Below are 22,357 nucleotides of genomic sequence, written 5' to 3'. Positions count from 1 at the left end.
GTAACGGTAACCATGTTGACCTTGTATAACCCTCGCTGGGAAGAGGAGGAAGAGGACAGGCTCTATATAGCTACTACAAAGACCAGAAGCACGCCTGAATGCCATGTCTAAGTCTCTGGATCAACTGTCCTATATGTCTTTATGAATGCTTTCTAGTGTTGTGGACATCCAAACCTAGGAAGGCCCTACCGCACATAACCCATTACACACACAAAGACATAAACATGTAGACACACCTCTCCCTGCGCGTCTTCTCCAGTTTGTCTTTGAGGACCAGGATCTCCTTCTGCAAGGTGAGCTGCTGTCCCTCAGCGTCGCGGAGCTCCTTGCGGAGGACCTTGAGTTCGTTGGCGTGCTGCGCTTCCCTCCTGCTCAACTCCTCCTCGTAGAACCCAGTCTTCTTCTCCAGGTCGGCCCGCAGCTTCCCCACCTCCTGGCTCTGGTCCGAGCCCACCACCGAGGCTGACGGCCCCATCTGCTTCTGGTTCAGAGGAAGAGAGGAGTTGGCCACATACACAAAAACAGAGAAATTACAGGAGTGTATTAGTTAGTGAACGCCGCAATAAAAATATTTTGCAATGGAAAGCGTTTTGTAACGAAAGTGTACGTTTCTTATTGGACAAATTCAGGATAGTCCCTCCCCATTTCGGCCCGTTTGCTTCACGTTGGTTCCTAGAGAATACACCCCAGGTGTGCGTGTCTTGTGTGTGTGTAAGAGCATTGCTTCCGCCGCTGTCCCGGACTGGGTTCGAACCGGGGACCCTCTGAACACATCTACCAGTGTCAGCCATGAAGTAGCGTTATCAGTCAGGCCACAAAACACCTGGGCCGCAGAGCGAGTGACGTCACCGATCCAACGGTACTAGCACAATGCTAACTAGCTAGCCATTTCACATGGCTTAAATAAGCATCTCTGACTACAAGTCTCTAAAATCGGAGACGTAGTGTGTGTGTGTGTGTGTGTGTGTGTGTGTGTGTGTGTGTGTGTGTGTGTGTGTGTGTGTGTGTGTGTGTGTGTGTGTGTGTATGAAGGAAATATTTAAAAAAGTGTGCGTGTGTGTGAGAGAAGGAAATATAAAAAATGTGTGTGTAAGTGTGTGTGTAAGTGTGTGTTACCTTGAGTCCGTCCAGCTCCTCCTCTAACAGTCTGCTGTACTGCTCGGAGCGTTCTCTCAGTTTCCTCTCCTTCTGAGCATCAGCTGTCTGCTCCTCAGACTGGGACTCCATCTGAGAGACAGCAAGGGGTTAATGCACACACGCACACACACACACACACACACACACACACACACACACACACACACACACACACACACACACACACACACACACACACACACACACACACACACACACACACACACACACACACACACACACACACACGAGAGAGACACAAAGTAGAGACCCAGACACACACACAAAGTAGAGACCCAGACACACACACACACAAAGTAGAGACCCACACACACACACACACAAAGTAGAGACCCACACACACACACACAAAGTAGAGACCCACACACACACACACACAAATACCTCTAAGAACCACAGGAACCACGTGACTACTCTACCTCCTTCTTGGCCCGCTCGGCCTTGCGCACCTCCAGCCGTAGAGCCTCCACCTTCTGGGACCAACCCTCCATCTCCTCCTCCTTGTCCCGGAGCTGACGGCCCAGGCGCTGCTTGGCTGATCGGAGGTCAGTCAGACGCTCGTTGAGCTCGGAGAACTCCTGCATGGCCAGCTTCCTCTGGCTGTGGGCCTCTTTCAACTCCTTAGACTGACTCTTCATCTTGCCACTGGCCTCCATGAAGTCCTGAAGGGAAGACGTGTACAGATTGATTGGTCAGACTGGGTGACCGTCGTTCCAATGGCGCTCAGCTAGTAGAGAATGGCACTTGAAACGCCAGGGTTGTCCACCTTGACGCATAATATGCATATAACACATTTGCTGGAGCCATGATGTGAAGGACCATGTGAAAATAAAATATATCCAAGCCAGTACAGATCAGCTCGATAGTGTGAAAATGGGATAATATTGGGAGTGACTATGAGTTAACACACTGAAGTCACCCCCCGTTGCTGCTATATACACAGGGAAACACACACCCAGGTGGTGCTATATACACAGGGAAACACACACCCAGGTGGTGCTATATACACAGGGAAACACACACCCAGGTGGTGCTATATACACAGGGAAACACACACCCAGGTGGTGCTATATACACAGGGAAACACACACCCAGGTGGTGCTATATACACAGGGAAACACACACCCAGGTGGTGCTATATACACAGGGAAACACACACCCAGGTGGTGCTATATACACAGGGAAACACACACCCAGGTGGTGCTATATACACAGGGAAACACACACCCAGGTGGTGCTATATACACAGGGAAACACACACCCAGGTGGTGCTATATACACAGGGAAACACACACCCAGGTGGTGCTATATACACAGGGAAACACACACCCAGGTGGTGCTATATACACAGGGAAACACACACCCAGGTGGTGCTATATACACAGGGAAACACACACCCAGGTGGTGCTATATACACAGGGAAACACACACCCAGGTGGTGCTATATACACAGGGAAACACACACCCAGGTGGTGCTATATACACAGGGAAACACACACCCAGGTGGTGCTATATACACAGGGAAACACACACCCAGGTGGTGCTATATACACAGGGAAACACACACCCAGGTGGTGCTATATACACAGGGAAACACACACCCAGGTGGTGCTATATACACAGGGAAACACACACCCGGGTGGTGCTATATACACAGGGAAACACACACCCGGGTGGTGCTATATACACAGGGAAACACACACCCAGGTGGTGCTATATACACAGGGAAACACACACCCAGGTGGTGCTATATACACAGGGAAACACACACCCAGGTGGTGCTATATACACAGGGAAACACACACCCAGGTGGTGCTATATACACAGGGAAACACACACCCAGGTGGTGCTATATACACAGGGAAACACACACCCAGGTGGTGCTATATACACAGGGAAACACACACCCAGGTGGTGCTATATACACAGGGAAACACACCCAGGTGGTGCTATATACACAGGGAAACACACCCAGGTGGTGCTATATACACAGGGAAACACACCCAGGTGGTGCTATATACACAGGAACACACACCCAGGTGGTGCTATATATACAGGGAAACACACCCAGGTGGTGCTATATACAGGGAAACACACCTTGTGCAGGTCGTCCTTCTCCAGGTTGAGACTCTTCATCTGTTTCTCCAGGTTCCTGATGTGTTTAGATGAATCCTCCATTTCTCTACGGACTGACGAAGCTTCTTCCAACTCATGTTCCTGTTGACCTGAGTCTAAGACACGTTACAGAGGGTCAGTGTTGTTAAACCACTTTGGCCAACATAAATTACATTTCACTATGATGTATGGTCCATTAGTGTACATTTCAAATTGTAGTCATTTAGCAGACGCTAAATGTACTCTGGATAAGAACATACATTTTCATGCTTTTGTACTGGTCCCCCGTGGGAATCCAACCCATAACCCTGGTACAGATTACTGTGTGGATTATGAATAGCATCTCTGTTCATCTCTCAATGTATTTCATCTCTACTCTATCATACACTTGGCTATCCATGTATGGTAAATGCTGACCTGGCTGGAATGTGTTTGTGTTCTGCTACCCAGCAGTAAACCTTTACAGTAGAACGTTTGTGTTCTGCTACCCAGCAGTAAACCTTTACAGTAAAATGTTTGTGTTCTACTACCCAGCAGTAAACCTTTACAGTAGAACGTTTGTGTTCTACTACCCAGCAGTAAAACTTTACAGTAAAATGTTGAATGTTTACCTGCTATCTTTTTCTTGAGGATGTCAATCTCAGTCTTCAGACTCCTGATCTCCACCTCCTTGTTAGAGGGGACGGGTGCAGGTCCTTCTCCTGATACATGCTGCAGGGCCTGGACTGTCTGGGTGGACTCTGGAACACAACACACAGGGAGAGGATGAGAAGGAGAGGGGGAGGAGGAGAGGAAAGGAGAGGTGTGAGTGTGTGTACCTTGTAGCTTGCGGCTGAGCTCAGTCTTCTCCTGCTCTAGGCGTCGTATCCTCCTCTCGTAGGCCTCGGTGGCCAGACTCTCCTCCAGACTGCGCTGGAGACATACATCCATCTGTGTCTGACTGCTACCGCCTGCCTCCCTCAGACAGCCCCGGTCAGACAGGGTACTAGAGGGGAAAGAGGAGGGAGAGATGGGGAAAGAGGAGGGAGAGATGGGGAAAGAGGAGGAAGAGATGGGGAAAGAGGAGGAAGAGATGGGGAAAGAGGAGGGAGAGATGGGGAAAGAGGAGGGAGAGATGGGGAAAGAGGGAGAGATGGGGAAAGAGGAGGGAGAGATGGGGAAAGATGAGGGAGAGATATGGGGAAGAGGAGGGAGAGAGAGATGGGGAAGAGGAGGGAGAGATATGGAAGAGGAGGGAGAGATATGGAAGAGGAGGGAGAGATAGGGAAGGGAAGGGAGAGATAGGGAAGAGAAAGAGATGCATACCATATTAGAGACACATATTTACCTCAGAATAGACAGACCCCCAAAGAATTCGAAAACAAATCCAATTTTGAAAAACTCCCATATCTATTGGCAGCAAGATTTGTGGCCTGTTGCCACAAGAAAAGGGCAACCAGGCAACTTTTGTTTATTATCTATTTCACTTGCTTTGGCAATGTTTATCTTGGCCTGGTCGCAGTTGTAAATGAGAACTTGTTCTCAACTGGCCTACCTGCTTAAATAAAGGTGAAATAAATAAATACAAATAAACATGTTTCCCATGCCAAAAAAAGCCCCTTATATTGAAATTGAACTTAGAGAGAGAGAGAGAGAGAGAGAGAGAGAGACAGAGACAGAGACAGAGACAGAGACAGAGACAGAGACAGAGACAGAGACAGAGACAGAGACAGAGAGAAAGAGAAAGAGAGAGAGAGAGAGAGAGAGAGAGAGAGAGAGAGAGAGAGAGAGAGAGAGTGCAACCACCATTAGCCTTCAGGCTAAGATAAACAATCAGACCATTCAATGCTTTCTCAACAGTGGAAACTGAGTGCTAGTGGAAGTGTGGCTGAGGTTAGATCAGACAATAGAGAAGTAGGAGTGAAGTAGACTGGTCCCAGATCTGATTGTGCTGTATAGCCTATCCTCATTGTTATGCCAAACATGACAATGACCATAGGAGTTGGCAAGACAGTAAAAACAGATCTGGGACCAGTCTAAGATGTATTTTTCTGTATGCTGTATGTATTGACGAAGATGTGGAAGTTCGTTTGGAAACTAAACAGGGGTTGTCGCTTAGCGACCACTCACCATTTACTGGTGTAGGTGAAACCTACGAAGGGCAGGTGGTGTCCAGAGAAGGCAGTGTGTGAGGGAGGGGGCATCGTCTCCTGAAATAACACAAAACTTATTTCAGAACACGTCAACCTTGACAACATTACAGACAGATGAAAGAGATGGACAGATAAAAGATGGAAACAGAGAGAGACTGAAAGATGAGTGTAAGAGAGTCTAAGTCTTGATGTAGTCCCATAGAGAAAGAGAGACTTACTGAGTTCTTGAGACAGTCGTCGTCCACGTCAAAGTTAGAGGTGTCTGTGGGGCTGCTGACCTCTGGGATGTAGGGGGCCTCGCACGTACGGATGTTGTCCCAGTCAATGCCTGAAAGGAATGACATTAAACATGATATGACTGGCAAACTGTGATCATGGTTTGTTATTGTAACGATTATCATATCATCGTCTACTGTCCAGCCTAACTTCAACACCAATTAACAAGATAAGAGGTTATCTATATCAACTCCTGGAAATGGCACCAGAGAATAATTGACAGACAAACCCTAGCACGCACACACTGTTTAAAACATCAGGCCCTACCAGAGAAGAAGGGGTGAGATTTGAAGTCGTCGATGCCGTTCTGGCCCAGACGGTGCTCCCGGCTGCAGATGAGGCGTTGGATGAGGTCCTTGGCGTCTTCGGACACGTCTGTCATCTGCAGGGGGAACTGGAAACGCTCCTGGGCACCCGGCGGAGGGTAAGAGGAGAGGGAAAGGAGTCTGAATAATGAAGATACCCTACGTCCCAAATGGTTCCCTATTCCTTATTTACTGCACTACTTTTGACCATTTGGGATGCAGCCTAGATATACTGTTTGCGTCCAGTTTGGTCAAATATTTGTATTTCAAATGTATTTTTACTGGTAACGCAACATTCCCCTGTTGCAGTCGACAGCGGAATAGTTCTATACGGTTTGCAGAATTATCTTTGTACACATTTTTTCACATTTCATGTATTTATTTGTGTACATGGCCCCTGACAAAGAAATGTACAAATAAATGAAAATGGTATATGGCCCATGCATGTTCATCCTGTTGCAGTAGAAAGCAGTATAGTTCAAGCCAACATTTAATGGTTTAATGTGCACACATAAGGCATTTGTTCAGTCAATATGGCTGGGTGAACTAGATGGTATAGTTGAAGGGTGATGGGAAGGGAGGGAGTTATGAAGGTAGAACGGTGTGGTTTGGAGTCAGGATGGGCTGAAGTATGAACAGACCTGGGGTTGTACAGTTCATTCGGAAAGTATTCAGACCCCTTGACCTTTTCCACATTTTGTTAAGTTACAGCCTTGTTCTAAAATTGATTAAATAGTTGTTTTCTCTCAATCTACACACAATATCCCATAATGACAAAGCAAAAATAGGTTTTTAGCAATTTTTGCTAATTAATTATAATATAAACTGAAATATCACATTTACATAAGTATTCAGATCCTTTACTCAGTACTTTGTTAAAGCACCTTTGGCAGCGATTACAGCATTGAGTCTTCTTGGGTATGACGCTACAAGCTTGGCACACCTATATTTGGGGAGTTTCTCCCATTATTCTCTGCAGATCCTCTCAAGCTCTGTCAGGTTAGATGAGGAGCGTCGCCGCACAGCTATTTTCAGGTCTCTCCAGAGATGTTAGATCGGGTTCAAGTCCGGCCTCTAGCCGGGCCACTCAAGGACATTCAGAGACGTGTCCCGAAGCCACTCCATCATTGTCATGGCTGTGTGCTTAGGGTCATTGTCCTGTTGGAAGGTGAACCTTCACCCCAGTCTGAACCCCAGTCTGAGGTGCTTAGCACTCTGGAGCAGGTTTCCGTCAAGAATCTCTGTACTTTGTTTCGTTCATCTTTGTCTCGATCCTGACTAGTCTCCCAGTCCCTGCTGCTGAAAAACATCCCCACAACATGATACTGCCACCACCATGCTTCACTGTAGGTATGGTGATAGGTTTCGTCCAGATATGACGCTTGGTATTCAGGCCAAAGAGTTCAATCTTGGTTTCATCAGACCAGAGAATCTTGTTTCTCACGGTCTGAGAGTCATTTAGGTGCCTGTCGGCAAACTCCAAGCGGGCTGTCACATGCCTTTTACTGAGGAGTGGCTTCCGTCTGGCCACCCTACCATAAAGGCCTGATTGGTGGAGTGCTGCAGAGATGGGTGTCCTTCTGGAAGGTTCTCCCATCTCCACAGAGGAACTCTGGAGCTCTGTCAGAGTGACCATCGGCTTCCTGGTCACCTCCCTGACCAAGGCCCTTCTCCCCTGATTGCTCAGTTTGGCCGGGCGGTTTTCAACTTCTTTCATTTAAGAATGATGGAGTCCACTGTGTTCTTAAGGACTTTCAATGCAGCAGACTTTTTTTGGTACCCTTCCCCAGATCTGAGCTCAATTTCGAGTCTCATAGCAAAGGGTCTGAATACGTATGTAAATTAGGTATTTCTGTTTGTTATTTTCAATAAAAACTGCTCAAATTTCAAAAAAACGTTTCACTTTGTCATTATGTGGTATTGTGTGTAGATTGACATGTTTTACTTAACAGACTTCATAATATTGCAGTAACGTGATAAAATGTTGAAAAAGTCAAGGGGTATGAATACTTTCCGAATGCACTGTATGTATCAATTGTCTCAGAGTATTCCTCTTAGCAGTGCTGATCTAGGATCAGGTCCATTTAATCTTAATTATATGATCTAAAAAGCTAAACTGATCCTAGATCAGCACTCCTACTCTAAAAAGCTTGATACATTCAGCCCTTGAACAGAACATACTCAAACTTTAACAACTAACACTCAGACCCAGTACCAAATCAACCCCTAGCCCCTACTTCCTATGCACTTGTGGAGATCTAAGAGGAATCTACTAGTGCATAGGTGGTAGGGAATAGGGGTCCATTTGGGACTGGGCAATCAGACTCCAAAAAGAAACACTCACAGCAGCACCTAACTCCTCCTGTCGGTCGATGGAAAGGAACAAGAAGAAACAGGGTAGAGGAGGAGTCAGAAAGAATAAACCTAACTATGTACAGAAAGTACTTCAGCCTAACACCAAAGAGCCCAACAACACCTAAACAATCACGCTCGTCTTGAACCATTGAATAAAAAATTTGTCTTAGTCAAGACGGGTTTTAGTACAGTAAGTACAATGTCACTACCGGTAAGCCTTAACCTGCCTGACAGCATCAAAAAAGAGGACCACAATGGAAATAGGCTGTACAACTTTTTGGGTGGTCCTCTAGAATTTTCAATGCAATGTATAGGCTACACGTGTGGTAGAGCTGTGGTTTTGAATGATCAAATAAATCAAATGATAAACCCAAGGGTAGCTACAGTCAGCCTCCTCTGTCCAGTCTTATCACCCCCCCTCTCACCTTGTGGTTCATGATCTTGCCGTAGGTCTCCACTAGTGACTCGGCGTAGAAGGGGGTTTCCCCGTACAGCATCTCGTACATGCAGACCCCCAGGGACCACCAGTCACACTCTGGACCGTACTTCCCCTTCCCATCCTCCATCGCCTGCAGGATCTCCGGAGAGATGTAGTCCGGGGTCCCCACGGCAACTGACGACTGGACCTGAGGGAGACCAGGCACAGGAGATGAATGGATTAGTGAGTGGATGGATAGAGGCATAGACGCAGCGATGGATGGCATGGGGGACAAACCATAGAAATAATATCATACATTATTAAAGGGATACTGTGTGATTCTAGCAGTTAAGCCTAAGCCAATTTTCCACTTGCCCAGTGTCAGACGAACTTGTGAATACCATTTTTATGTCTCTGCGTGCAGTATGAAGGAAGTCTTTCGCGAGCCAATGCTAACTAGCATTAGTGCAATGACTGGAAGTCTACAGGTATGGCAGCATACTCATAGCATTGGCTCGTGAATCTACCTCTAACTTCCTTCAAACTGCACAAATCCCTTTAATGTTAGAGAAATAATCTGGTGTTGTTAATTGCGCGTCTACAGTGTGTTTGGAGTCAAATATGTCCACCACACCAAAACAAGGCCATGCCATAGAGTACATACTAAATAACATCCTTGAGACTAGGCCAAAGAAGCACCAGTCACCGCAGCTTTAGAGAGGCGGATCCTCTAAGGTCTCAATGTATTCATCAAAGCCACATAGCCAACCACCTCGGAGCAGCTTAATTAGCGGAAGAGTCTTAACCACAGGCACAGCCATGAAATCAGACACAGAGAAGGCCTAAAGGGCTTCAGCCACAGGGGAGGCCTAGAGGGGCTTCAGCCACAGGGGAGGCCTAGAGGGGCTTCAGCCACAGGGGAGGCCTAGAGGGGCTTCAGCCACAGGGGAGGCCTAGAGGGGCTTCAGCCACAGGGGAGGCCTAGAGGGGCCCAGGGTTTGATGGGGCGGTGGTTGGTGGTTTTTGGAGGTGTTTGGGTTGTGTGCATATATATATATAGTTTGGGCACAACTACTCATTCCAGAGTTTTTCTTTATTTTTACCATTTTCTACATTGTAGAATAATAGTGAAGACATCAAAACTATGAAATAACACATGGAATCATGTAGTAACCAAAGAAGTGTTAAAACAAATAAAAACATGTATTTTTATTTGAGATTATTCAAACTAGCTACCCTTTGCCTTGATGACAGCTTTGCACACTCTTGGCATTCTCTCAACCAGCTTCATGGGGTAGTCACCTGGAATGCATTTCAATTAACAGGTGTGCCTTGTTAAAAGTTAATTTGTGGAATTTCTTTCTTAATGCATTTGAGCCAATCAGCTGTCTTGCGACAAGGTAGGCGGGGTATACAGAAGACAGCCCTATTTAGTAAAAGACCAAGTCCATATTATGGCAAGAACAGCTCAAATAAGCAAAGAGAAACGACAGTCCATCATTACTTGAAGACATGAAGGTCAGTCAATCTGGAAAAGAACTTTGAAGTTCCTTCAAATGCAGTCACAGAAACCATCAAATGCTATGATGAAATTGGCTCTCATGAGGACCGCCACAGGAAAGGAAGACCCAGAGTTACCTCTGCTGTATGAATCAGGCATTCATGGTCGAATTGCTGTAAAGAAACCACTACTAAAGGACACCAATAAGAAGAAGAGACTTGATTGGGCAAAGAAACACGAGCAAAGGACACGAGCAACCGCCATAAAATTAGACCGGTGGAAATCTGTCCTTTGGTCTGATGAGTCCAAATGTAAGATTTTTGGTTCCAACCGCCGTGTCTTTGTGAGACACAGAGTAGCTGAACGGATGACCTCCGCATGTGTTCAAGTAACAGACATCTCAACATCAACTGAAAAACAGCTTCTATCTCAAGGCCATCAGACTGTTAAATAACCATCACTAGCACCTTAGAGGCTGTTGCCCTATATACATAGACTTAAAATCACTGGTAACTTTAATAATGTTTACATATTTTGCATTACTCATCTCATACAGTTGATGTCGGAAGTTTACATACACTTAGGTTGGAGTCATTAAAACTTGTTTTTCAACCACTCCAGAAATGTCTTGTTAACAAACTATAGTTTTGGCAAGTCGGTTAGGACATCTACTTTGTGCATGACACAAGTCATTTTTCCAACAATTGACAGATTATTTCACTTAAAATTCACTATATCACAATTCCAGTGGGTCAGACGTTTACATACACTAAGTTGACTGTGCCTTTAAACAGCTTGGAAAATTCCAGAAAATTATGTCATGGCTTTAGAAGCTTCTGATAGGCTAATTGACATCATTTGAGTCAACTGGAGGTGTAACTGTGGATGTATTTCAAAGCCTACCTTCAAACTCAGTGCCTCTTTGCTTGACATCACGGGAAAATCTAAATAAATCAGTCAAGACCTCAAAAGAAATTGTAGACCTCCACAAGTCTGGTTCATCCTTTGGAGCAATTTCCAAACGCCTGAAGGTACCACGTTCATCTGTACAAACAATAGTACGCAAGTATAAACACCATGGGACCACACAGCCGTCAAACCACTCAGGAAGAAGATCTGTCGCAGAGATGAACGTACTTTGGTTTGAAGAATGCAAATCAATCCCAGAACAACAGCAACGGACCTTGTGAAGATGCTGGAGGAAACATGTACAAAAATTATCTATATCTACAGTAAAACAAGTCCTATATCAACATAACCTGAAAGGCCGCTCAGCAAGGAAGCCACTGCTCCAAAACCGCCATAAAAAAGCCAGACTACGGTTTGCAACTGCACATGGGGACAAAGATCATACTTTTTGGAGAAATGTCCATTGGTCTGATGAAACAAAAATAGAATTGTTTGGCCATAATGACCATCGTTATGTTTGGAGGAAAAACGGGGAGGCTTGCAAGCCGAAGAACACCATCCCAACCGTGAAGCACGGGGGTGGCAGCATCATGTTGTATGGGTGCTTTGCTGCAGGAGGGACTGGTGCACTTCACAAAATAGATGGCATCATGAGGGAGGAAAATGATGTGGATATATTGAAGCAACATCTCAAGACATCAGTCAGGAAGTTAAAGCTTGGTCGCAAATGGGTCTTCCAAATGGACAATGACCCCAAGCATACTTCCAAAGTTTTGACAAAATGGCTTAAGGACAACAAAGTCAAGGTATTGGAGTGGCCATCACAAAGCCCTGACCTCAATCCTATAGAAAATGTGTGGGCAGAACTGAAAAAGCGTGTGTGAGCAAGGAGGCCTACAAACCTGACTCAGTTACACCAGCTCTGTCAGGAGGAATGGGGCCAAAATTCACCCAACTTATTGGAGGAAGCTTGTGGAAGGCTACCCGAAACGTTTGACCCAAATTAAACAATTTAAAGGCAATGCTACCAAATACTAATTGAGTGCATGTAAACTTCTGACCCACTGGGAAAATGGTGAAAGAAATAAAAGCGGAAATAAATAATTCTCTCAACTATTATTCTGACATTTCACATTCTTAAAATAAAGTGGTGATCCTAACTGACCTAAGACAGGGAATTTTTACTACGATTAAATGTCAGGAATTGTTTAAATGTATTTGGCTAAGATGTATGTAAACTTCCGACTTCAACTGTATGTATATACTGTATTCTATTCTACTGTATTTTAGTCTATGCCGCTCCAACATAGTCATTAAATATTTATACATTCTTAATTGCATTCCTTTAGATGTGTGTATTTTTGTGAAATTGTTAGATATTACTTGTTATATATTACTGCACTGTTGGAGGTAGAAACACACGCATTTCGCTACACCCGCAATAACATCTGCTAAACATGTGCATGTGACCAATACAATTTTATTTGATGTGTGGTTCCCACCGTGAAGCACGGAGGAGGTGTGATGGTGCTTTGCTGGTGACATGGTTGGTGATTTATTTATAATTCAAGGCACACTTAACCAGCATAGCTACCACATCATTATGTAGGGTTACACCATCCCATCTGGTTTGCTCTTAGTGGGACTATTGTTTGTTTTTCAACAGGACAATGACCCAAAACACACCTCCAGGCTGTGTTAGGGCTTTTTGACCAAGAAGGAGAGTGATGGAGTGCTGCATCAGATGACCTGACCTCCACAATCACCCGACCTCAACCCAATTGAGATGGTTTGGGATGAGTTGGATGGCAGAGTGAAGGAAAAGCAGCCAACAAGTGCTCAGCATATGTGGGAACTCCAAGACTGTTGGAAAAGCATTCCAGATGACTACCTCATGACGCTGGTTGAGAAAATTCCAAGAGTGTACAAAGCTGTAATCAAGGCAAAGGGTGGCTACTTTGAATATTAAATATATTTTTATTTGTTTAACACTTTTTGGTTACTACATGATTCCATGTGTGTTGTTTCATAGTTTTGATGTCGTCACTATTATTATACAATGTAGAAAATAGTAAAAATAAAGAAAAACCCTTGAATGAGTAGGTGTCCAAACTTTTGACTGGTATATGTCGGCCTACTCACCGTGCCGTCCTCCATGAGTTTGAGGCAGGAACCGAAGTCAGCCAGGCGAATGTGACCGTTCATGTCCATCAAGATGTTGTCTGGCTTGATGTCCCTGAAGGTGACAGAAGACAGAGAGACCAAAGTAAATATACCGATGACTCTGAGAAAGAGAACTAGGAATGGAGGAAGAGAGGGAGTGGAATAAAATGAGAAACACAAATATCTCAGAGGGGGAGACAGGGAGGGAGAGAGAATGAAAAAGAGCAAAAACAACTTTAAAGCAACACTAGTGAGTGTTTGGTGAGAGAGAGAGAAAAGTAGATTTGGCTTCTGTAGAGAGAGAGAAAGTTTGTTTGCTCCTGGATGCCTTTAGTCTCCCATCATTAAGTCTTGTGTTTATTTGGGCAGTTCATTGCCCTTGCAGCATCTACTGCCAATAGGGCAGACCCCTCACAAGGTTACCCCCCACAAGGCAGACAGAGGCTTGGTTATCCTGCCCCGACCAGAACACCCTGTCCCGACCAGAACACCCTGCCCCGACCAGAACACCCTGTCCCAGTCCTGACCACTATTCTGATATTACATCCCACTTAATGCAGACAATGTCAAGCCCTTGTCTTCACTAGTCTCCTTATCTATACACCATTGACACACAGTACAGTATAGTAACACTATACTGACAGTACAGTACAGTAACAATACACTAATAGTAGCAATACATAATCAATACACTAACAGTACATTAACAATACATCAGCACACTAACAGTACAGTAACAATACATCATCAATACACTAACAATACACTAACAGTAGAGCAACAATTCATCATTAATACACTAACAGTATAACCTTTATTTAACTAGGCAAGTCAGTTAAGAACAAATTCTTATTTACAATGACGGTCTACCGGGGATTCGATCCAGCAACCTTTCAGTTACTGGCCCAAAGCACTAACCACTAGGCTCCCTGCCGCCCCAGTACAGTAACAATACATCATCAATACACTAACAGTATAGTAACACACTAACAGTATAGTAATAATACATCATCAATACACTAACAGTATAGTAATAATACATCATCAATACACTAACAGTACAGTAACAATACATCATCAATACACTAACAGTATAGTAATAATACATCATCAATACACTAACAGTACAGTAACAATACATCATCAATACACTAACAGTATAGTAACAATACATCATCAATACACTAACAGTATAGTAATAATACATCATCAATACACTAACAGTATAGTAATAATACATCATCAATACACTAACAGTATAGTAATAATACAGCATCAATACACTAACAGTATAGTAACACACTAACAGTATAGTAATAATACAGCATCAATACACTAACAGTATAGTAATAATACAGCATCAATACACTAACAGTATAGTAACACACTAACAGTATAGTAATAATACATCATCAATACACTAACAGTATAGTAACAATACATCCTCAATACACTAACAGTATAGTAATAATACATCATCAATACACTAACAGTATAGTAACAATACATCATCAATACACTAACAGTATAGTAATAATACATCATCAATACACTAACAGTATAGTAATAATACATCATCAATACACTAACAGTATAGTAATAATACAGCATCAATACACTAACAGTATAGTAACACACTAACAGTATAGTAATAATACATCATCAATACACTAACAGTATAGTAATAATACAGCATCAATACACTAACAGTATAGTAACAATACATCAATACACTAACAGTATATTAACAATACATCATCAATACACTAACAGTATAGTAACAATACATCATCAATACACTAACAGTATAGTAACAATACATCCTCAATACACTAACAGTATAGTAATAATACAGCATCAATACACTAACAGTATAGTAACACACTAACAGTATAGTAATAATACATCATCAATACACTAACAGTATAGTAACACACTAACAGTATAGTAACAATACATCATCAATACACTAACAGTATAGTAATAATACATCATCAATACACTAACAGTATAGTAACAATACATCATCAATACACTAACAGTATAGTAATAATACATCATCAATACACTAACAGTATAGTAATAATACATCATCAATACACTAACAGTATAGTAATAATACAGCATCAATACACTAACAGTATAGTAACAATACATCATCAATACACTAACAGTATATTAACAATACATCATCAATACACTAACAGTATAGTAACAATACATCATCAATACACTAACAGTATAGTAACAATACATCCTCAATACACTAACAGTATAGTAATAATACAGCATCAATACACTAACAGTATAGTAACACACTAACAGTATAGTAATAATACATCATCAATACACTAACAGTATAGTAACACACTAACAGTATAGTAATAATACATCATCAATACACTAACAGTATAGTAATAATACATCATCAATACACTAACAGTATAGTAATAATACAGCATCAATACACTAACAGTATAGTAATAATACATCATCAATACACTAACAGTATAGTAACACACTAACAGTATAGTAATAATACATCATCAATACACTAACAGTATAGTAACAATACATCATCAATACACTAACAGTATAGTAATAATACATCATCAATACACTAACAGTATAGTAATAATACATCATCAATACACTAACAGTATAGTAATAATACATCAACAATACACTAACAGTATAGTAACAATACATCATCAATACACTAACAGTATAGTAATAATACATCATCAATACACTAACAGTATAGTAATAATACATCATCAATACACTAACAGTATAGTAATAATACATCAACAATACACTAACAGTACAGTAACAATACATCATCAATACACTAACAGTATAGTAACAATACATCATCAATACACTAACAGTATAGTAACAATACATCATCAATACACTAACAGTATAGTAATAATACATCATCAATACACTAACAGTATAGTAACAATACAGCATCAATACACTAACAGTATAGTAACAATACATCATCAATACACTAACAGTATAGTAACAATACATCATCAATACACTAACAGTATAGTAATAATACATCAATACACAACAATATATTATACACTTGACATTACATGGCAGCGGAAGGATGGGATTAAAAACAAACAAAAGATAACTATTGTAAAATACATTGTGTCCGTAAAATGTATATAGTGTGTACTGTATAAAATGGAAGTAGAAACCTACGTGTTGATGTCCATTAGCCTCAAACAAACGTTTTCTGTAGTTGTGGATCAGACCTGCACAACGGTCGGGAGGAATTTTGGACCATTCCTCTTTACAAAACTCTTTCAGTTCAGCAGTATTCTTGGGATGTCTGGTGTGAACTGCTCTCGAGGTCATGCCACAGCATCTCAATCGGGTTGAGGTCAGGACTCTGACTGGGCCACTCCAGAAGGCATATTTTCTTCTGTTGAAGGCATTCTGTTGTTGATTTACTTCTGTGTTTTGGGTCGTTGTCCTGTTGCATCACCCAACTTCTGTTGAGCTTCAATTGACGGACAGATAGCCTAACATTCTCCTGCAAAATGTCTTGATAAACTTGGGAATTCATTTTTCTGTCGATGATCGCAAGCTGTCCAGGCCCTGAGGCAGCAAAGCAGCCGCAAACCATGATGCTCCCTCCACCATACTTTACAGTTGGGATGAGGTTTTGATGTTGGTGTGCTGGGCCTTTTTTTCTCCACACTGTGGTGTGTTCCTGCCAAGCAACTCAACTCTAGTTTAATCTGTTCACAGAATATTTTGCCAGTAGCGTTGTGGAACATCCAGGTGCACTTTTGAAAACTTCAAACGTGGAGAATTTGTTTTTTTTGGACAGCAGTGGCTTCTTCTGTGATGTCCTCCCATGAACACCATTCTTGTTTAGTGTTTTACATATTGTAGACTCGTCAACAGAGATGCTAGCATGTTCCAGAGATTTCTGTAAGTCTTTAGCTGACACTCCAGGATTCTTCTTAACCTCATTGAGCATTATGTGCTGTGCTCTTGCAGTCATCTTTGCAGGACGGCCACTCCTAGGGAGAGTAGCAGCAGTGCTGAACTTTCTCCATTTATAGACAATTTGTCTTACCGTGGACTGATGACTTTTGTAACCCTTTCCAGCTTTATGCAAGTCAACAACTTTTCATCTTAGGTCTTCTGAGATCTCTCTTGTTCGAGGCATGGTTCACATCAGGCAATGCTTCTTGTGAGTAGCAAACTCAAATTTTGTGAGTGTTTTTTATAGGGCAAGGCAGCTCTAACCAACATCTCCAATCTCGTCTCATTGGTTGGAATCCAGGTTAGCTGACTCCTGACCCAATTAGCATTTGAAGAAGTCATTAGCCTAGGGCTTCACATACATTTTCCAACCTACACTGTGAATGTTTAAATTATGTATTCAATATAGTTTAATCACACTGTTTGTCTATTGTTGTGACTTAGATGAAGATTAGATCAAATTTGATGACCAATTTATGAAAAATCCAGGTAATTCCAAAGGGTTCACATACTTTTTCTTGTCCCTGTATATATTTTTTTACCCTTAGGCAAGTCAGTTAAGAACAAATTCTTATTTACAATGACGGCCTACCGAGGAACAGTGGGTTAACTGCTTTGTTCAGGGGCAGAACGACAGATTTTTACCTTGTCAGCTCGGGGATTCGATCCAGCAACCTTTCAGTTACTGGCCCAACGCTCTAACCACTAGGCTACCTGCCGCCCAAGACCATACACACAGACAGACATTCTCTGATACCCAGCATCTCTAACAAACTGAAATGACTCCACATGTTCTATGAATGTTAATCTTCAGTACAGAGCAGCACATAAAAGCACTGTAGAAGCTACTGACAGGTCCTTCCTCAACTGTTAACAGTCAACATCACATGAAGGGCCTGCTCCTACTTTATAGCAGCTTCTAACTGAATCAGCTTCCTATTAAAGTTACACATTTAGACAGTGCCTGATGATCATATTTACCTCTGAATCAGCTTCCTATTAAAGTTATATTTTTAGACTGCCCATCTTTCCCATTTATAAGGGTCTGGTTTAGAAGCATGGGGGAGTCAGAGCAGTGCCTGATGGGAGTGGTGAGGGGACTAGTTGGGAGGGAGGAGTGTAGGGGTGAGTATGGGGGTACACCCTGCCTTGGGAGGGAGGGGTGTAGGGGAGAGTATGGGGGTACACCCTGCCTTGGGAGGGATGGGGTGTAGCGGGGAGTATGGAGGTACACACTGCCTTGGGAGGGATGGGGTGTAGGTGGGAGTATGGGGGTACACCCTGCCTTGGGAGGGATGGGGTGTAGGGGGGAATATGGGGGTACACCCTGAATTGGGAGGGATGGGGTGTAGGGCGGAGTATGGGGGTACACCCTGCCTTGGGAGGGATGGGGTGTAGGGGGGAGTATGGGGGTACACACTGCCTTGGGAGGGATGGGGTGTAGCGGGGAGTATGGGGGTACACCCTGCCTTGGGAGGGAGTGGCGTAGGGGCGAGTATGGGGGTACACACTGCCTTGGGAGGGATGGGGTGTAGCGGGGAGTATGGGGGTACACCCTGCCTTGGGAGGGATGGGGTATAGGGGTGTACCTCCTGCTGATAAGCAGCCACAGTTAAACAGAAGCTCTGGCTGCATGAGGATTTGGAGGGGAAAAGGGAGAGAGGGGAGGTTCCCTGGACCCAAAGAACAAAGGCTTCTCTCTGGACAGCAGGATAATGAGGTAGCGGCCCAAATGACACACTATTCCCTACATACTGCTCTACTTTTGACCAGAGCCCAATAGGGCCTGGTCAAAAGTAGTGCACTAAATAGGGAATAGCGCCTGGTGGCATTTGGGACTTGACCCGAGAGACAAAGAGAGAAGGAGCTTTTCCTTTCATGTTGAATCAAGTCAATGGGATAAAAGGTAGACCAACGGGACACCCCCCTACAAAGTAGACCTACTAACAGGCGGCTCAAGTCTGGCTAAAATGATACAATGAAGTCATTTCTGTTTTGTTCCTTCTCCACCAACCATGTGTGTTCCCACTGACTATTAAAACCTACCCAAACCAGAAACCATGAATAGACGGCAGCATATGCACAAAACGTAAAGCGCGAAACGCTGTATTTAACCATGGCAAGGTGACTAGGAATATACACCCGCAATAACATCTGCTAAATATGTGTATGTGACCAATAACATTTGATTTGACTCAAAACTGACATGCATTCTCTTCAGAACAAACTCTTTTCCCAGTGTGCACCTGCGCTAACCTCTACTTAACACCTCTGTGGGTGTCTTTTAACCTCTCACTTTCCTGATAGGCTCAGACCTGGCCCTAGCGTGCGTGCGTGCGTGCGTGCGGGTCTTGTCATCCAGCATCCCGTCATGAGTTCCTCCTCCAGATAAACCCAGTGAAAACCTGAGCAGAGATCAAACAACATGGCTACCACCTCTCTTCCCCCTCCCGCTGTCTCTTTCTCTTGCCTCATCTCTACCTCCCTCTGTCACCCGTGTCTTTATCCACCCCCCCCAACCCATGTTCAATTCAAAGGACTTTATTGGGAAACATTTGTTTACACTGCCAAAGCAAGTGAAATAGATCAACCAAAGTGAAATAAATAATACAAGTGGAACAGTAAACATACTCACTAAAGTTCCAAAGGAATAGAGACATTTCAAATGTCATATTATGGCTAATAAGGTGTTGTAACAAGGTGCAAATAGTTAAAGTACAAAAATATGGGATGTATTTACAATGGTGTTTGTTCTTCACTTGTTGCCCTTTTCTTGTGACAACATGTCACATCTTACTGCTCTGATGGACATACCCTTCCTCTCCTACCCTCCCTGTCTCTCCCACCCTCTCTCTCTCTCTCTCTCTCTCTCTTCCTCCCTCCCTTCCAGTAGGGCTGCGGTGACGTGACTGTTGGGGGCGTGGCTAATTGGTCTGCTCTGTCCCAGGCAGGGCAGGGCTCCTGAAGTCTTAAGGCTGAGAATAGAGGGAGGTAATCTTCTTTAAGACCTCACCAGCATCCATCTGTAAGGGCCATCTGGCCGCCAAGACAACACACACACACACTGTGTCTCCTCAGAGAGACAGGGACCGAGTTAAGGACACACACACACTGTGTCTCCTCAGAGAGACAGGGACCGAGTTAAGGACACACACACACACACTGTGTCTCCTCAGAGAGACAGGGACCGAGTTAAGGACACACACACACTGTGTCTCCTCAGAGAGACAGGGACCGAGTTAAGGACACACACACACTGTCTCCTCAGAGAGACAGGGACCGAGTTAAGGACACACACACACAGGGCTCTATGGGACCTCATCACCACTGTTTGGACGCACGCGCATACAGATACCGTGTATACTCACCATTGGCCGCTGCTAATTCATGTACCATTCATGACCCTTTCTACAACAGGGCATTGTTCCTGCCACTGTTAACATGGTGGCTGCAGGGTCTTTGATAGATGACATTAACAGGTAATGAGATGTCTGTGGCCAGTGGTCGGTCTGATGAAAGAGATTGGGCTCTTAGATCAGGAGGTGGAAACAGGGCTGTGGAGCCCACATGGTTCTGATCAGTAATAACACACACATATGGCCCTGATCAATAGATGTCAACACACACACACAATGAGACACACACAGGCCAGATGAGGGCCCTGCTAACAGAGAGCTGGGCCATGCTGAGTTGGTCTGTTAGTCTCTGGGGAGGCCATGCAGATCACTGACCCTGATCAGCTTCACACACAGTCCACCACACACACACACACGAATGAGGAGGGGGCAGCCACTAAACTATTTTCTTAGTTAATTGAACCTTTAATTCTCCTTGGCAAGGTATTGTCTTCAACATAAAACAGTGAGCTATGTTTGTGGTACTGACAAGGCATTATGCTTACAGCGGCACAAGCATGTCCACGACTGAACCTCTTGACTGACAGAGACCATTTCTATAACTAAGCCATCCTTACTTCACAAATGTGGCCTATATGCACTGATTCAAGCTATTCTAATTGGCCTTATGTTGGAGAAATTACAGGGTTAATGCATTGTCCTTTCAGTCACACCCACACAGAGAACACACCCTTCTCAGGGGACCTTCTGTTAATGTCTCCACCCTCCACAAACCAAGCGAGCCAATCTCTCCCGAGAGGGGGAACCCACCACAACCCCCATACATACACCCTGTCATTACCAGCCCAAAATGTCTCAGAGGGCCTCAAAGGGGAACGAGACGACCACCGCCGCCCCCCCGCCCCGACTTCACGTAAAACACCATACAATTAGTGGGTCCCCATCTCAACACTGAGTCTATACTGCTGCTGTGCTATGGGACAATCAATGTTACTATAGGGCCAGCACGGCACACCCTAGCCCCTGGGCTCTCTCTCTCAAATCGTTCATCTGAGGCTTCTTCAGCGTCAACACTGTCATTATGTAGATGAGGCCTGGTGACCACTTCCTGTGTGTCAGAGGGAAGAGTGGTTCCTACCACACAGTCTTTGAGGCAGAGGGCTTCTCCTATTGGCTGTCGCGTCCCTTATGACAAAACTCCCCCACAGCCAGGGCGTCAGTCAGGGGACCACCACAAAACATCTATTTTTAGAGTTATTTTCTTTCATACAATCCAGTGAATGTGACCTTACATACACTAAAAGTTTTAGAACATCTACTCATTCAAGGGTTTTTCTTTATTTTGACTATTTTCTACATTGTAGAATAATAGTGAAGACATCAAAACTATGAAATAACACACATATGGAATCGTTTAGTAACCAAAAAAGTGTTAAACAAATCAAAATATATTTTATATTTGAGATTCTTCAAACTAGCCACCCTTTGCCTTGATGACAGCTTTGCACACTCTTGGCATTCTCTCAACTAGCTTCATGAGGTAGTCACCTGGAATGCATTTCAATTAACAGATGTGCCTTCTTAAAAGTTAATTTGTAGAATTTCTTCCCTTCTTAATGCATTTGAGCCAATCAGTTGTGTTGTGACAAGGTAGG

At 43.6% G+C, this 22,357-nt stretch overlaps 1 protein-coding gene across 1 annotated transcript in view; it reads right to left on the bottom strand.

Annotated features, from left to right (window-relative positions):
- The window catches only part of LOC120019139 (serine/threonine-protein kinase MRCK alpha-like), a 120,126-nt gene that overhangs the window by 51,916 nt on the left and 45,853 nt on the right, over positions 1-22,357 (bottom strand). The window contains exons 6-16 of the mRNA XM_038962417.1: positions 13,312-13,405; positions 8,767-8,967; positions 5,949-6,087; positions 5,624-5,733; positions 5,383-5,462; positions 4,092-4,258; positions 3,885-4,013; positions 3,256-3,389; positions 1,578-1,820; positions 1,117-1,227; positions 237-481 (exon numbers count right to left, since the gene is read on the bottom strand). Coding sequence (XP_038818345.1) covers positions 237-481; positions 1,117-1,227; positions 1,578-1,820; positions 3,256-3,389; positions 3,885-4,013; positions 4,092-4,258; positions 5,383-5,462; positions 5,624-5,733; positions 5,949-6,087; positions 8,767-8,967; positions 13,312-13,405 — 1,653 coding nt within the window. The remainder of the gene's footprint in view (positions 1-236; positions 482-1,116; positions 1,228-1,577; positions 1,821-3,255; positions 3,390-3,884; positions 4,014-4,091; positions 4,259-5,382; positions 5,463-5,623; positions 5,734-5,948; positions 6,088-8,766; positions 8,968-13,311; positions 13,406-22,357) is intronic.

This window comes from Salvelinus namaycush, chromosome 24, assembly GCF_016432855.1.
Source record: "Salvelinus namaycush isolate Seneca chromosome 24, SaNama_1.0, whole genome shotgun sequence".
Taxonomy (NCBI): domain Eukaryota; kingdom Metazoa; phylum Chordata; class Actinopteri; order Salmoniformes; family Salmonidae; genus Salvelinus; species Salvelinus namaycush.
This window is presented reverse-complemented; position numbering and strand designations above follow the sequence as displayed.